This window comes from Cupressus sempervirens, chromosome 11, assembly GCF_028749045.1.
Source record: "Cupressus sempervirens isolate cs-2001-9-10 chromosome 11, ASM2874904v1, whole genome shotgun sequence".
In the NCBI taxonomy this organism is placed as follows: Eukaryota; Viridiplantae; Streptophyta; class Pinopsida; order Cupressales; family Cupressaceae; genus Cupressus; species Cupressus sempervirens.
The window spans coordinates 25,255,554-25,272,642 of record NC_143128.1 but is presented as its reverse complement, the minus strand read 5'-3'; the positions used below and the strand labels follow the sequence as shown (position 1 = coordinate 25,272,642).

Genomic DNA, 17,089 nt, shown 5'->3' with positions numbered 1-17,089 from the left:
GACGGTGAACATGATGAGGGCTATTAGATGGAGAGGCCTCGATATTCCGGATCAACTGGAGGATGATGGAAATGTGTTGAGAGAAGACTATGATACAGTAGAAGGAACAAAATTGAATCCAATGGATTGGGATGACCATCAGGATCCTTCCTTGGAAGCAGTCACAAGGGTAGTGAATTTACATACCGAGTTGTGGTATAATGAAGGACTAAGGAAGCTACAAAGACAAAGGATTCCCCTTACCTATGAGATGAAACCAAAAGAGAGACGAGCAAAATCAGTCGGACAAAGGAATGAAGGAAATAGTCGGCAACAGGAAATGATTAGAAATGGCAAGAAGAAAGTTTTGGAGGTAGAGAAGGGCAAAGAATATCCAGAGCCTCCAACCAAGAGACAGCATGCAGTGCCATCAAGAGAGAGTATAGTTGAGGCTAGAAGCCAAGAGGTCAATTCAAATGATAAAGGGGCCGTGGTGGAGGTGAGCTCTGATTCAGAATCAAGTGGCTATAGTGAAAGCACCAAATACTCCCCTCTCTTGGAGAACCAACAAGGAAATGATATGGAAGAAACTAGTAGGGAAGAAGATGGACCAATCGACATTGAGGGAATAAGTCAGGAACCCGAGGCCGTTGCTGATGCTTTGTTAGTCAAACCAAATCCAGATTTGGGGAGATGCACTGCACCACTATGGTTAAGACAAATGCTTATGCCAAGAGGTGAGGTGATAACAGCTCATACAGCTGAGGACATCCAAGGGTTAATGGAAAAGGGTGATAGCGAGAACCAAAAACAAAAGGCAAAAACGGTGGCAAGGGTAATCAAGAGCGACAATGATGATCACCAAAAGGTTCAGATTGCTATTCCAACAGTCAACAAGGCAGTGAATGAGATTGTGGCCCAAGAATACGAGATAGTAGAACATAACTTGGGAAGGAATACAGATGATATGGAGTGTGAGGAGGTCCAGGAAGGTATAGCATCAATCAGAGAAAGGTTAAGGAAGGCAAACGAAAGGATAGTAAAGTTGGAGGCCGAGAACAAATATTGGAGAGATAGCCAGCCCATCCAACAGCTGCACCAGGCAGCCCTTCCTCAAGACAGCGGGAGCAATTTAGGAGAGATATCAGCTCAGTTACATGAAGTCAGGGATTAGATCCATGATACAATCCAAGATGGGCGAAATTTCTTGCCTTTATCTCGACATTCCAGTCATTAATGGCCATTAGAGACAAGTTCAAGTTATTTGAAGAAGAGTGGAAAGGTTTCCTTCCCATCAGAGATTTAGCTATTCCTAGGCTACAAGCGTTCATTGGGCTACAAGAGGCATATTTGCAAAGGGCCAGATTGGTTGATGAGAGAGGATTGAGTATAGTTGAATCTTGGTTTGTTGCATTGACTACTAGATTTAGAACACTTGAAGAGATACATAATGAGATTGCACGACACAGTCCAAGCGTCGACACTTCTATTTCAACGATGATGAGCGACATTGGGGTGGCACTTGATTTTGAGGATATTAGAGAAGAAGATATCAATGAGACAGATTTTGGATCAAGACTAGATGAGTTAGGAAAGGTTGCTATTAAGAAAAAACATTTGGGCACCCTTTCCTCTCTTAGCGCTTTTATTGGATTTGCAAAGGAATATGAGAAGGATCACGAAAAGATACTACAAGCAGCGAACAAAGTGGCTAGTTTATTTTTCCTTTGAATCATTGCACCTGTGGAAGTGAGGCCGCTGGTCAGCTCTCATTAGGTTCGATCCTCGTCCATTTGCTAACCTTCCATTCAATGGAGTAGGAGTAGAATAGTGAGTAGTTGAGTAGTTGAAGTTTAGAGAGAAGGAAGTTAGAGTAGATCGAGTATTAGAACACATCCACTCACCTTCTACCACCATCACTTTACCATCAACATCACCATTGGCAGACACATCCTCCACTATCGCCACCATCAACATTATCTGCTTCCGCACATTTCACAAACCGAGCCACCATCACCTTCATCCCATCAAAGTCCAAGTCATCCTCAACAATTTACGTAAGGCCGCCTACGTGATTATCAACGAATCACATTGATAAAACTGAGCGAGTATCCAACAGTGTAAGGAACATTGAAGTTATACTCATGTCTCATGAGCATTAACTTTTCAAGAGAGGAGTTGCATGTTTGATATCTCGTATTGAATATTCAAATCCTAATATGTTATGTAAGTGGTACAAAACTCGCATCAACACACATAAAGATCGAAAGAGAAATGAAAAATAGAAAAACTAGAACAAAAGCAATAGCAAATGGAATAAGATCTTACCTTTTGGTCCTTGTCCAGCCATCGCAAGTTTGCAAATGTGTATGAATGATGCACAAACACTTGAAGAACACCAACAAATCAATCTTCAAACTTCTTGCACAACCAGATGCTTGCTCAAAAACTTATGTGCTCTCCTTCAAGGCAAAATAACCTATTTAGAAACATCAAATGACAATGAGAGGGCACAAAACCAATTAGTAACACCTTTTTAGGTTACATGGACGCCAAAAAAAATCCAAAATTGCAAATAAAACAGTCAAAATGACGTCCGTAGCTGCGGGTTCGACTTTGGTTCGAATTTTTGGACGTGGTTCGCCTGGACTAGGCTTGCAAAAAAGGAACCTGGTTGAACCAAGTTCGAACTGGACCCGAACTTGGAACCGGTTTAAACCAGTTCGTGGTCTAGAGGGGGGGGGGAGGACCCGTGCAACCTAGTTTAAAAGTGAACTTGTAAGTCCCTCATTAATGAAGATTTCTGTAGCCTTCTTTTATGGAAATCCACAATACATATCTAGAGATGTTAAACATCAAATATTATTCTATTTGTTTCTGTGCCTATTCTCCCAAGTCATGACCCTATTGAAATTATTTCTCCAGCTCTTTGGAAAAATAAAGAAATGCGATCATTGGTCCACGTGTGATGAATAAATGAAAATGGAATATTAAACAGGCCTGAAATGATGAGATTGATTATCGGTATATGTGGGGAGTCAGGAAAAAATCATATTCTGATTCGTCAAATCAGTTATTTGATTGTTTTTATTTTAATTGTGGTTACGGGCTACGCTGGACATTCTTCTTGGATCATACTTTTGAGCGTTTTATGAGTGACTTTTGAATGCCCTCCGTAATAATTAGATCACAACCATGCCATTAATTGGCTTGAGTTATGAGCAGCTTGAAGGATTTGAACCGTGGTCATAATTTACTTATCTTTTTCTACTTTACGGCATAAATTCTTTCTTAAGATACAGATGTTAATCTGTCTGTTTTACAGTGTAGAGGAAGCTAAAAAGAAAATATATGCCTTGAGTACAACCACGTATACTGGATTCCAATGCAATATTGATGAAGCTACATCAGAGAGACTCAATGGTATTAATATTTTCACTTAAAATCCTATAATTTTATATGAAAATGTGAGTATCTGTTCTGATATCCTTAAAAATTCTCAAATATTAATAAGGACTTACCTTTTTTTTACAGAGCAACCTCTTGTTAATTGGGTACTTCCAGATGGTTATGGTGACCCTGAACTTGGAATATTTGCAGGTACGAGTCTATTACATGGCTTAACCACAAGTAAGGCTAGAGGAGTGTTGTTTGTTGAAGGAAATGTTATTTAGAGAATGTTTACATTGAGACCCAATTTCTAATTTTGTAAATATTTTTTCCTGCAAGAACAGAGTATTGGATGGAATGGCTAATCTTATGATTGTATACTATTTCAACCATAGTAATGTGAATCGGAATCGTATCGGAATCGGCACGACCGAATTGAATCGTGAATCGGGGGTGAATCGCCGGTGAATCGGCGATGAATCGGCAAATTTGAAAAAACCCTTTAAATGTAAAGATTTTAACAATTTAAGACTTATTTCATGCACCCTTTATTGAATATAACTTAAAAACACTATAACATCATCAAATAGAATCTAACATACATAAACATGAAACATAAAATCCATCACATACGTAACTATGTTATCATTATGTACTAAAATGTAAATTGTATGCTAGCTGAAGTAAATAAAAATCAAATGATCATAATGATTCAAATCATAGAATCAGTAAGATGAAATCATGAAGATCTATAAGACATCAAATCATAAATGTATGTATAAATCTAAGATGAAGATCCATGAAAGTTTGAAACATATGTCTATCAGTGATTCAGTATCACTATCAATATCTATACAGTGTAAACAAAATATAAAAACAAGGCTCCAGCTCAAGCCTCATCATCCTCTAGCTCTGCTGCAGCCTCAACCTCAGCCTCTGAGTATCCAATTTGCCTATGAGAAAGGCGTGTAAGGTAGGTCCTAGAGGACCGCCGAGCCATGTCCCCTGCATGGGCAATGGGCTCATGAATAACATCGCTAGGGCCTGCGTCTGTGCGTGCGCGTGTGCGTCTACCAATGCCTGAACGTGCTCTAGCTGCCTCCTCTGCCCTAGCCACAGCCTCAGCCTCTACATCCACCTGGTCAACCCACGCGCAGTCTTCCTCAGTGAAGACTGGGTCCACGGTCTCTGTAATCCACTTTGATTCTGGAGCAATCTCCTCTAGAATGATCGGAGAGGGGTCAGCGCCCAAAATCTGTCTAATCCTAAGACGAAGGTTGTAATGAACAAAGACAAGATCATTCAACCTCTGCACTGTCAACCTGTTTCTCCTCTTCGAGTGGATGTGCTCGAACATGGACCAACTGCGCTCACATCTAGAAGCGCTGCTCGGCTAACTCAGAATGCGGATGGCAATTTTTTGAAGGTTTGGGGTTGTGGCCCCAAACATTTGCCACCATCTATCTGAAATAAGGAAAAAATAAAAACAATTAGTCTCATTTACAAATTACAACTCTAAAATTAATGCATTATATAATCAACTTTAAGTTTAGAATCTAGATTCATGAACATTGAATATATTATTTAATTTTTACCTGGCTATAGTGTTGTCTGAGCATTTATGGCCATCCTGCCAGAGAAAAGTGGCCCCTCCTTATTGTTGAACTGGTCTAGCTCAACAATCGTAGCAGCGCTATTTTCATCGCTACTCAATCTCTAAATCACTGTGTATAAGCCAGTAAGAACCTCCGCATCCGCCTTGAATTCAGGACGGAAACGAAATGCCGGATTCAGATAGTAAGCTGCTGCGTGGATGGGTCGATGGAGCTGATTCTGCCATCTCCTATCGATGATGTCCCAAATAGGGCCATACCTCTCCTGCACTCCTGCATATTGGGCTCTGATGGCCTCCTTGGCCCTATCCATGCCCTCATAAATGTAGCCCATAGAGGGCTTCTCCCCATCAGCAGTTCGTAGCAAAGCTACAAGGGGCTCAGTGACCTACATATAAAGTAAAACAAAAAATTTGAGTCAAAACATAAATATAAAATAATATTACTAAAAGTAAAAGCAAAATACTAAATGTTAAATTGCAATAAATTTACCTTAAGGATTTCTCTAGCGGGTTTCCAAAAACCATCCTCATCAAATATGCAATCCGCCACATCTAACCCTACAGTGGTCGTAGCATAAGAAGAGCAAATCCACTCTTGCCCAACAAACATGCTCCTCAGTCCATCCCTTGATGTCAACAAGGACTGCAAGGTGATGAAATTCGAGGCAAACCTCGTGATACCTGGGCGAGCTAACTCCTTGCCTTTTGTGTACTTCCTCATTGTGCTAAGGACAAATGCATGATTATAAATGAATTTGCATATATTTTTTGCCCTTTCCACACATGACTTGACAAACTCAAGTTTGCCAATTTCCTCCAACATGAGGTCAATGCAGTGTGCCACACAAGGGGACCAAAATATGGTGGGGTGCCTCTCCATCAAAAGTTTACCTACAACAATTTTAAGTCAATTAGAAACTCAAATTTCAAAATTCAAATAAATTTATTTTCAAAACTTGCAAAGTTAAAAGTTTACCTGCTGCAACATAATTTGCTGCATTATCCGTCACCACCTGGATCACATTTTGTTCTCCCACCTCTGCTATAACTTCCTCAATAGCCTCACATAAATATGTGGGATTTTTCACATGTGCGGAAGCATCAATGGATTTTATGAACATGGTATATCCTACAAGTAACAAAACAACGAATTATAATATTAAATGGATCATTAACGAATTAGCATTCAACAAATCAAAATTTACAATGTATGTAGGAAAGTAGAATGATCAATCACCTCTACAGGATACAAGAAAATTGAGGAGTGTTCTATTCCTCCTATCGGTCCAACCATCAGTCATGATGGTGCAACCCTTTGCAATCCATTCCTTTCGGTTCTCCTCGAGGTCAACCCTCATGTCCTCTACCATCTCATCCAAGAGGCATCCGCTCAACTCAGCTTCAGTTGGGGCTTTAAACCCCGGACCACAAATAGCAACTGCATCTATCATATTTTGCCAATAAGGAGCCCTGTCACAAATAAAAGTTTAGATGTCAAAGACTCAAATTATAAAACAAGTAGATATAATTAAAGTTTTACTTTTACTTTTAATTTTAGCTTTAAAGAAAACAAAGAAAAAAGAATCAATTACCTGGCTGCAATAAATGGAATGTTGCAAAAGTACCAAAATTTGCATATCTCCTTTCTGGCAGCATCGTGAATCTCCTTGTTCAAACCCATGCCCTTAAGCATGGGTTGGGAACCAGGAGTAGTGCGGGGCACAAAATAACTATCCATTCTGTTTTTCCGCACTCTAGGCTGCAATAGGTTGGTGTGGGACTCCGTCTCAGTATGTGACCGACTAGCACTAGCACTAGCACGAGCAGAAGAACTAGGATAAAGAGGAGGCCTAGAAGAACCCTCTCCAACACAACCTACGGATGTGGAAGCTGATGCAGATGCAGATGTGGATGCGGCTGCGGATGCGGGAACATGGGAGCCAATACCCCTTAACCCTTCAACTTGCATTTTCCTATTTGCTTTTTCTTTTTCAATTTTTTCTAATGCCATTAAGCAAGTGCGTTTTGCCTCAGGAGTTTGGTGAGTGCAAACTGTAACATCATGTCTGGGTATAGCAGCAATGTGGAATTTCAATCTATAAATACCCCCGGAAGTTATTTTTTCTTTACAAAACATGCATTTTGTTTGATATTTGGTTCTTCCAGGAAACTCTTCATTATATTTCCAACATTCATCTTTTTTACCCATTGGAATTTGCGAAAAATGAGAGCAAAGGCTGCTGCAATAAATTTTTTTATGTAAAATATCAAAGTTTGAAGCTAATAAAAATTAGAAAACAACAAACCCTAGCTTGCAACTTAGTAAAAATAAAGAGCATTCAAGATTTACACTAAAATTCTTGAAAACTATAGAAATTTAACAAAAAACGCATAATACACTAAAAATTTAACAAAAAATGCATAATACACTAACATGCAAGAAAAAAAAAAGCACTTACCTTTTGCAAATGAGTTGAGGAGTGTTGATATTGGCTCCTTAATGCTCCCAAAGCAATTGATGGGCTCCCCAAATGGCCTACTGATCTCTTTGGTGCTCCTTCTTGCCGGTTGGAAACCTATGGCTTTTCTTTTCTCTTCTTCTCTCTCACTTTTCCTCTCTTCTACTCATGCTTCACAAATAGAAGGCCCTTTAGGGTTATAACAAAGAGAATAGGTCAAAAACAAAGTGAAAAAAACAAGTGATTTTTTTAAAAATTTCAACTTTCCTTTTTACATGCCGCGGGCGATTCACAGCCGATTTTTTAAGGCGATTTTGGCGATTTTTACATGAATCGCCTGAATCGGCGATTCAGGCGATTCATGGCCTAAAAATCGGCGATACCAATTCACGATTCAAAAAAAATCGCCCAAGATGAATCGGGTCGCGGAATCGCCGATTCAGGCGATTTTTGGGCGATTCTCGTTACTATGATTTCAACATCTGTAAACAAAATTTCAGGGCAAGGATTTTTGGAATGCTTCTGATATAAGTGAATTTTAATCAGGTGATAGATATAACAATGGGGTTACAACACCTGATCCCAATCCTCCCAAGCCTTATAATGAGAAATCCAAACAGAGATCTGATGACAGGCCAAGGTATGACAGGCAGAGAGCGGAAGGAGGGGACAACATGCAGGGTCAATGTTGAGATTTTGGACTGAGAGAGCAACGTGTCCCAGGTGCCAGAAGTTCCTAGTTTATGCTCATCTCTCCCCCAGTGGTCATTTTGTAAGGTGGCTTTTGCACAGGAGGATTTTATGGTAGTTGCAGAGCATTTTGCAAGGTTAGAATATGCAATGTATGTTTGCTTTGAATGCATCTATTCCTTATACAAAGATGCTTTTGTGAGAATGTCTTATTATAGTGAGATTTAGCAGACTACTTGTGCGTCAATATATCAAATCCAATATGAAATAGGGCATTATCATGGCTTAATAGATCTTTGTTCTCACTTTTTTAAAATGTCTTCGGCACTATGCTATGGCTTTCAAGCTTGAAATAGTGACAAGCTCACGTGAATTCACTATATATTTTGGTGCTTATTTATGTTTTTGAAGCTGGAAGTAGAAGCTGAAAGTTGGTGAGAATTAACTATATATTAGTTTTAGGGGCCATGTAGCTTAATTCACGAGTATTTAATTTTTCAGGTAAGATAATCATGGTATGCTCTTTGCTAGTCATTCAAAGGCCTTCATGTCTAGAGGATTCTTGTGGGGGAACAGGGGCAAGCATCCATTAGTGGTTTCTTTGTATGGTCCATGCTGTTAGGATTCTTAAGTCCTGAGGGGGGGGGGGGGGGGGGGGGGGCGAGGGGGTGAATCGATACAGACAAATAATGTAAAAATTCAACCATTGATCTGCTAAACTGAAATACTAACTTCCAAACCACAAAGCATATAAACGATGCTAGTAAACAAAAGATAACAAAATCAAACAATCACATAACCATCACACATACCACAATTATTTTGGCATCGTGGAAACCCTTGTTAGAGGGTGAAAACCACAATAGGGATTATACTTACAAGCTTACTACTGCAGTAAATGAGTTGTCTGCTTAGGAGTGTACAATTACCCTTTTTATGGGTTCACCCTGTTAGGAGTGATTTGTACCTTGTTAGAAGTACAAACAGATATGTAAAGATGTACCTTGTTAGAGGATTTCAAATTCTCTTTTAAAAGCTTACCCAGTCAGATCCAATTCATTCTTTGCTCTTCTGCAACTGTTTTTCATGCTGATCTATTCTGTATCTCGATCACAACCTTCACACTTCGTAATCTTACACAGTTTTCTTCATTACAAACCTTCTTAAGAACAATTCTATTAGACATGACTTTTTGTCTCTTAATCCTGACCATTCGTTCAAACCTTAAGCTTTCAGCTCAAACACCTTAAGCATTTCACAAATCTCGATGTCTCAATATGTTTTATCAATGACTGCATCGACCCTTCAACAATATCTTTCTCATCCGTTACTCAAAGGTAGTCAAACACGTTTTGACTCCTCCAGTGTACCGCTTCAAAATTGACTTATACTTTTTCCAATGATCTAACTAATGCCAACTCATCATTACATAACCTCCAATCTTTATTATCACATCATCCAATAAGATCGCTCAAAACTATATCGTTTAGTGATCCCAAATTGTCTAGTTGTCTTCAAGTGTTCTTTTTTTTTCTTGACACGTGTGATAATCCAAACACATTTCACCAGTCAATCAATTAGGTTGTTGTAAATATGCAATAGGATAATCATGTAGATGCTGCAAATGTGATCACATGCCGTGATTCCCTTTCTGCCTTGACCACTATGCAGGTGCTTTGTATGCTATCAACCACTCTACAATAGTCACTGATCATAGGCTTATGCTCACTGATCGTGTCTTGTCTTCAGTTTCCCTTCATTGATTAGGTTCCTGAGTTGTTCAGACTTAGTTGCCACCAATGTAATTTCCATAGTTGTCATTAATGACAACCAAACATATTCTTAATATAATTGCCACCAATCTTTCATCATAATGCCGACAATCTCCCCCTTTGACATTGATGGCAAAACATCTTAATCCAAATCAACCAATACTCTGACTTATTACTCCTCTTGACTTGCTTATCTCTCCTTATGCTAGATGCACTCCCCCTTACCTCATTTTCCTTATTTTCTTATTCTCTCGAATCTCCTATTCTCCCCCTTTGACAACAATGGTTAAGGTGTAATGCTGAACAATATGTAAAACTCATTTACAACTGTCAAAGATTACCTTATATCTTTGCTGCTTTTATAAATGTCTTCCATGTTTTCTGTAAGTGGCCGATGCAGTCTAGCTGTCTCATTGACACTATCTATAGAGTCTGTCTTGTAATGCAATTATTTTTTCTGCCTTCTTCATGTTTTGTTGCATAACCTCCATGGTAGGGGATAGATACGATTGTAGCTCAAGTAGATTCATCATTCTGCTATCCTCTTCCTGTTGTAGTTGTCTTATCTTGTGTAGGATCTTTACCTGTCCACTGTATGAAGTAACTGAGCTTGAAATTAGATCAAGTTGACTACTTAAGTTCTCTAGCTCTTTTTGTACATCTCCTTTCTGTTGTTTCAGATCCTTAACAAATTCTGAATAATTTGATACATTTGTGAACAATTTTCAAGCCTCATTCGATATTTGATTTGGTGTACTTGACTAGATCTACTAGCTTCTCTTGATCTGCAGTGACTTTATCTGTCAATTTGCCTATCATTTTCTTCTGAAAGTTCTCAACAGTATTCAATGTTAAGGTCTACAAATTTTGCTTTGATCAGAGTGTCCATCTGATCGATTATTGAATCTCCTACATTGTATGCTGTATCAGGGATTAATTCAGCTGAAATGTTTCTAGCTTGCCTTAGAACTCTTCCTTTCTTCTTCTTAAGTCTCTCCTCATCTCTTATGGCTTTCCTTTTTACCTTATTTGGATACTCAAATAATTCCTTAGGCTTTATCAGAAATGTCTACCGGTATAGGAATGATATCTTCTCCTAAATCTTCTTCTTCCTCTTTTCTAATGATTTGCATCAATTTGTGTCTTTTCTATGCACTTGCATAAGACTGAATTTTTTCATTTTACATGATATCCTTCTTTAGCCTTTTTCTGCTTTCTTCTTGCTGGCTTTCTGCAATCTTTTCTTCCTTTTTTATAGGTATTACTGCTTCTACATGTACCTTGGGGATTCTTGCTGATTGGTTATGCCAACAACATAAGCTTCAGTTCCACCAATTGGTGGGATCTCCACACTTTGAACTTCTATGTCCTGTACATGTTCAATAACATCTTGAATAACATCACCGATGATCTGTTCTACCATAAATGTATTATCTATATGAATAGGTGTGGATTGATCTGTTTGTGATGTAGCTTCCTTGATCTCTAGAATGCTTTTCCTCATTTCAACTGTTTCATTGTGCAAGTTTTTATATCCTCAATAAGAATTCTTGTTGCTCTAGTTTTTGCTCCAAACTGCTTCTTGTGAGCTTCAAATGTTGCTTTAGCATCCTTAGGGCCCAACTCAGGTTGTACTTCTATTAATGCGTTCTCTAAGATTTCTTTATCTATTTGCAGCGTTGAGGCCCACATGAAATCAATTGATTAATACTATTCATCAGGAACAAATGAATGTATTTCCAAGGGTTTTCTATTGAACTTGTGAAAATGATGTATAATTGCATCTTCAAGCTGCTGCTTATCCTCATCACTTGCAAAAGTGTATTTTTCCTTGATTGTTGCGAGTCCACCGGTTTCGATAATACCTTTTGCATCACATCAATGGTGGTTGCTTTTCTTGACACACTTTTCTTCTTCAATTCGCTTCTCTGTGTGATTCTGCCCTTTCCTCCTCTTCCTCTTCAGTTTGCTTTTTGTCACTTGTTTTCTTCCTAGGAGCTTCCTTCTGCGAAGTACCTTGACCTCTCCTTTTTGTAAGTTCACTCTTTATTTCTTTGGTTAATGATTTAGTCTGCTTATTTTTTGCTCTTTTGTATGATGCAAGGATGTTTGCAGACGAATCTTCAATCACAACAGTATCAATACTGATGTGCCTGCTTGCTCACCACCAGTTTTATGTTCTTGGCTAGATGACATCCTTCTAGTTTTCGTTTCAGTCACCAATGTCTTCAACTCCTAATGAACATCTGCAAGGACTTCATCGTATGTTCCAAACCTCTTTTGCCTTCTTGTCCATGGGTTTGGACAACAGTTCATCAACATTTTGACTAAGTCATCTTTTACCTCATAGCCATAGGTGGAAGTCAATGGGTTTTGGTTTCTATACCCTCCATGATGCAAGCGTCTGTATCTACTAGGAAACAAATATCATCTTTATACTTTTCTACAATGTTAGTAGGGATTCTTTCACATTTGTGCATTTTAGATTGTATTTTTAAAAGTAATTCCACATAATAGAATTGAAGTTCTCACCCAACTCCTTTATGAAATCACGTATTCGTGTGATCACCAGTTTGTCTTTGGACCATATAACTTTACATCTACCAGGAAAGTAGTTTTGGATGTAGAAAAAAATACATACTAGTAGGGCTCCATATTTCTTTATCCTTTCCATGTTTGCTATAAGTTGGGTTCCGATCATCTCACAAAAATCATACACTACGTCGTCTTCGACAATTTGAGGAGCGGCGTGAATAGTACTGTTGGGTACACTATTTGTCTAGCTAGACTGGTATATTCTGTGCCCTATCACCATTGAGGCTAAACAAACTTTTGAATGTTTAATATCGTCAATTGTCATTGCTCTTCCATCAAATTTGGGTTTGGTCAGGTCTGTAACCAAATTTTCTTGTATTTGTCTCAATGTGCACTCTTTTCCTTGTGCTCGAAAGCCTGTGACTCTGTGAATGATTGTCTTCGATATCCTATGTGGTTTATCCAGCCACATATATTGATCGTGCACTTTGCTTAGCATATATTGTATCCAATCTGGATAAAACCCTGTGTGAATATCAATCACGTTAGCCAAATCTTTAGTCTATAGATCTTTGTGCTCATCTTTCAGTATTCCATCTACACACATACTGTTGTACTCTTTCCTGATTGCTTCGGCTCCCAGCTCTTTAATATTGCAGTGAATATATGAGTGCATGTCTTCAATCAACATAACTCGTGGAGGAATAATGGATAAGGCACTAGGCATATCCACTTTGACCATTCTAATAGGATGAATTTTGAATTCCGGTTGTGGAGACTCTGCATTGCTGACTAGGGCAATTGTTTCAATGTTCTTTGCCATTGTATTTGACTGGAATGATGTATAAATCAAATATCAAGCTAATCTGATGACTTGCAATGCACCGGTTAGGGCTCACGACAAGTTTTTAACAATTCTCTTGTCAAATCTTAATTTTGTCTCAACAATCGCTTAATAGTGCTCAAGATAGTTATTAAATGCTCAAATGAAAGTAAAGGTGCGAAATGAAATGACTTTCCTCCATTTATCATTTGAGAAATAGACGTTGTGGTCTACAACGGTTTAAACAGTACCTTTACCAACAGTAGGATTAGTGCCTTTACACCGGTCAACGGATAGTCACTGGTTAGTGCTTCTTCAACTGTTACCAACAGTAGGATTAGTGTGTTTACGCTGGTTAACGGATAGTCACCGGTTAGTGCTTCTTCAATGGTTATGACCAATAACAACTAGAAGCATATCATAAAATCTTTAGCGCGGTTCTTACAAAATTATTCAAACATTTCAAAGTCTTCATAACAACTAAAACCATATAAACATACACATTAAAGTGCAAATTTATCATACCACTTTTAACTGTAGGGGATCAGTAAATGATTTCTCTTTATGTGCTCGCCTAAGCAAATATTTTGCTTAGTTTGAACATGAATCCTCTGCACTAGAGGATGGTGACTTCCCTTCAGGTGACTTGATATGTTCTAGCTTTTCTTCTTTCTTCACACAAGTTTTCTTCAGCTCACTTCTCATCTCATCAAGGCTTACATGATTCTTCATTTTTCCTTGCTGTGACCGGTTAGGAGACTGGTTCTTGAATCTGCAATCTCAGCAAGGTGACCAACCTTGTTGCATTTGAAACAAACTATTGGAAGAAAGGCTTCAGTATTACCTTTTTGTGTTTTCAGTCTGCAATTTGCTGTTAGATGCCCAAATCCACCCCACACCAAACATGTAGTACTGAACTGTTGCTATCTTCTATAAGAGTTCACCAGTTGAACACGTGATCAAGGAGCTTTCACCCTAGATCTGCATTCCTCAGCTTTGTGTCCATACTTGTTGCATGTGCAACAATATTTATTGAAACTACTGTTAGGTCTAGATTGACACTCATATGCAACATGACCATACTTATGACAATTATAATAATGACCTTCAAATGAATAAGACTTATTTACGAGTTTGCTTTTACACACATTTGCAGTTTGACCAATCTTTCCGCAGTTATAAGAATTAGGTTTGTTAGGCCGCTTCTTGGATTCAGCTTTTGGATGACTCCCCGATCATAAATGTTCCTTGGCCTGTGTAACCAACACCGGTTGTATCATTGTGTCTCCTTTGGTTATTCAATTGTCCATCAAGCTTTTGCAAGCTATCACTGTATTGCTTCAGCTTTGCATTTACATCTGTATCTTTTTAAAATTTGTAGTTCTTTCTTCAACTTTTTGTTTTCTTTCAACTTTTGAGTTTCAATCATAATCTCTTGATTCTCCACAGTCTTTGCATGAAGGTGCTCATGCAGGATGATATTCTATAGGGATATGCTGTAAGTTGTTCATCCTTTTCTTTTAAAGTATTCTCAACAATTCTCTTTGCATCTTCATTAGATTTCCTTGCTTACTCAGTTGTTCTCTTTCCTTCTAGGTCTTAACACATCTTGACAGACTAGCTTCCAAGTTCTCTTTTTTAGGTTTATCACTTTGTCTCTAAGCTTCTGATTCTTTTTCATCAGCTCTGCGATTGCTTCCTCAAAATTTTCGGACATGGCCCTTTCAGATAACAGTCCTGACTTTCATTTAGCTTTTCAGTTAGTTCTCTCCTTATGGCAATGTATCTTTCTCAGCTTTTCCTGCAATTCTTGAATCATCTGGTTTGCACTTTCAAGTTGCTTTTCCTACCTGTAACTTTCCATGATTGTAGATCCTTCTCTCGAGTTGTTAGGCTTATTATCATGAGGATTGGTGCTCTGATACAAACATTTAGTATTCTTAAGTACTTGGGGAGGCGGTGGCGGGGGAACTGGTGAATTAGTAAAGGCAGGTAATGTAAAAATTCAACCACCGATCTGTGAAACTGAAATACTAACTTCCAAACCACAAAGCATATAAGTAATGCTAGAAAACAAAAGATAACAAAATCAAACAACCGTCACACACAACATAGTTATTTTTGTATTGTGGAAAACCTTGTTAGAGGGTGGAAACCATGGTGGGGATGATACCCACAAGTTAACTACTGCAGTCAATGAGTTGCCTGGTTAGGAGCTTACAATTACCTTTTCTGAGGGTTCACCCTGTTAGGAGTGATTTGTACCTTGTTAGGAATACAAATAGATTTGTAAAGATCTACCTTGTGAGAGAATATTAAATATTCTTTTAAGAGGTTACCTGGTTAAGGTATTTATAACAAGAACCTGTTAGAGTACACCCGATAAAGGGATTTGCTTGCTGAAATTGTTAGGGAACAACAAGATATCTGATTTCGTTATGACACTCCTTGCATGTCATATCCAATTGATTCTCTGCTCTTTTGCATCTGTTCTCTACTCTGCTCTGTATCTCAATCACAACCTTCACACTTTGTAATCTTACACACCTTTCTTCATTACAAACTTTCTTAAGAACAATTGTATTAGACATGACCAAGCATCGTAATCCTGGCCATTCGTTCAAACCTTAACTTTTTGCTCAAACTCCTTAAGCATTTCACATAACTCGATGTCTCAATATGTTTTATCATGATTGTGTCTACCCTTCAACAAGGTCTTTCCTGTCAATTACTCAAAGGTAGTCAAATTCATTTTGACTCCACCAATGCACCGCTTCAAAACTGCCTTATACTTTTTCCAACAATCCAACTAATGCCAGCTCATTATTACATAACATCCAGTCTTTATTTACATCACCCAAAAAGATCGCTCAAATTATACCGTTCAATGATCTTGAATCTTCAAACTCTCTTCAAGTGTTCTTTCTTTGCTTATTAACACCTGTGATAATCCAAACATTTTTCACCACTCAACCAATTAGGTTGTGGTCTTGAATATTCAGTAGGATAATCGTGTAGGTGCTGCACACATGATCACATGCCGTTATTGCACTTCTGCCTTGACCTCTATGAAGGTGCTCTCTATGCTGTCAACCGCTCTGCAATAGTCACCGATCATAGGCTTAGGCTCCCTAATTGTGTCCTCTCTTCAGTCTACCTTTGCCGATCAGGCTCTTGAGCTGTTCAAGACTTAGTTGCCACCAATATAGTTGCCATCAATAACAACCAAACACATTCTTCATACAACTACCACCAATCTTCCATCTTAATGCCAACACTTGTACAAGTGAGTGATCCATCTAACAAATGCATGCTTGATCCAATGATGAGAAATCCAATGGACCTTACCTTTATTTATTGGTACCTTACTTATTTGTGGTTTATTGGTGTTATGAGCCGACTGACCTCTATTTAGCAATGCCCTATCAAAGCTAGATGTCAAGATAAATTCATGGTAGACTAGAATTTTACTTGGTCGAACTGAATGGAGGGGTTTATCAAACAGGCTACTGAACCTCACTGGTACGAATTTTGGACCTTTTGGAATAAATGCATCATACCTGCTCCTCTTTATGTACAAGAGATTTGTATGGGATATGAGAAAGAAGGGATCCTTTCTGAGACTGTCCAGAGAATATTTTTGTTGGTTATATTTTTTCCTCTCTGCCATGAAAACAGGTGGTAAATGTATTTTATCTACATAAAACATTTTGAAAACCAATATGCATCTACTACCTGGATAAAGGACAAATCTCAATGAAAACTGTCAATTCAGCTATATAGAGCGCTCTATTCAGAACAAGGTAATTGAAAGAGGGTTTGAGAC

At 38.3% G+C, this 17,089-nt stretch overlaps 2 protein-coding genes across 2 annotated transcripts; one reads left to right on the top strand and one right to left on the bottom strand.

The window, feature by feature from the left end:
* Positions 1–2,717: 2,717 nt before the first annotated feature.
* Positions 2,718–8,706, top strand: LOC149528048 (multiple organellar RNA editing factor 9, chloroplastic-like). Its single transcript, XM_089810638.1, has 3 exons — positions 2,718–3,402; positions 3,514–3,579; positions 7,990–8,706. The coding sequence occupies exons 1-3, from the start codon at positions 3,282–3,284 to the stop codon at positions 8,133–8,135; spliced, it is 333 nt and encodes a 110-aa protein (XP_089666764.1). The 5' UTR covers positions 2,718–3,281; the 3' UTR covers positions 8,136–8,706.
* Positions 4,124–6,539, bottom strand: LOC149528049 (uncharacterized). Its single transcript, XM_089810637.1, has 2 exons — positions 5,475–6,539; positions 4,124–5,370 (listed from the first exon to the last, which is right to left on the bottom strand). Exons 1-2 carry the CDS (start codon positions 5,862–5,864, stop codon positions 5,086–5,088), a joined length of 675 nt encoding a protein of 224 aa, XP_089666763.1. The 5' UTR covers positions 5,865–6,539; the 3' UTR covers positions 4,124–5,085.
* Positions 8,707–17,089: the final 8,383 nt, after the last annotated feature.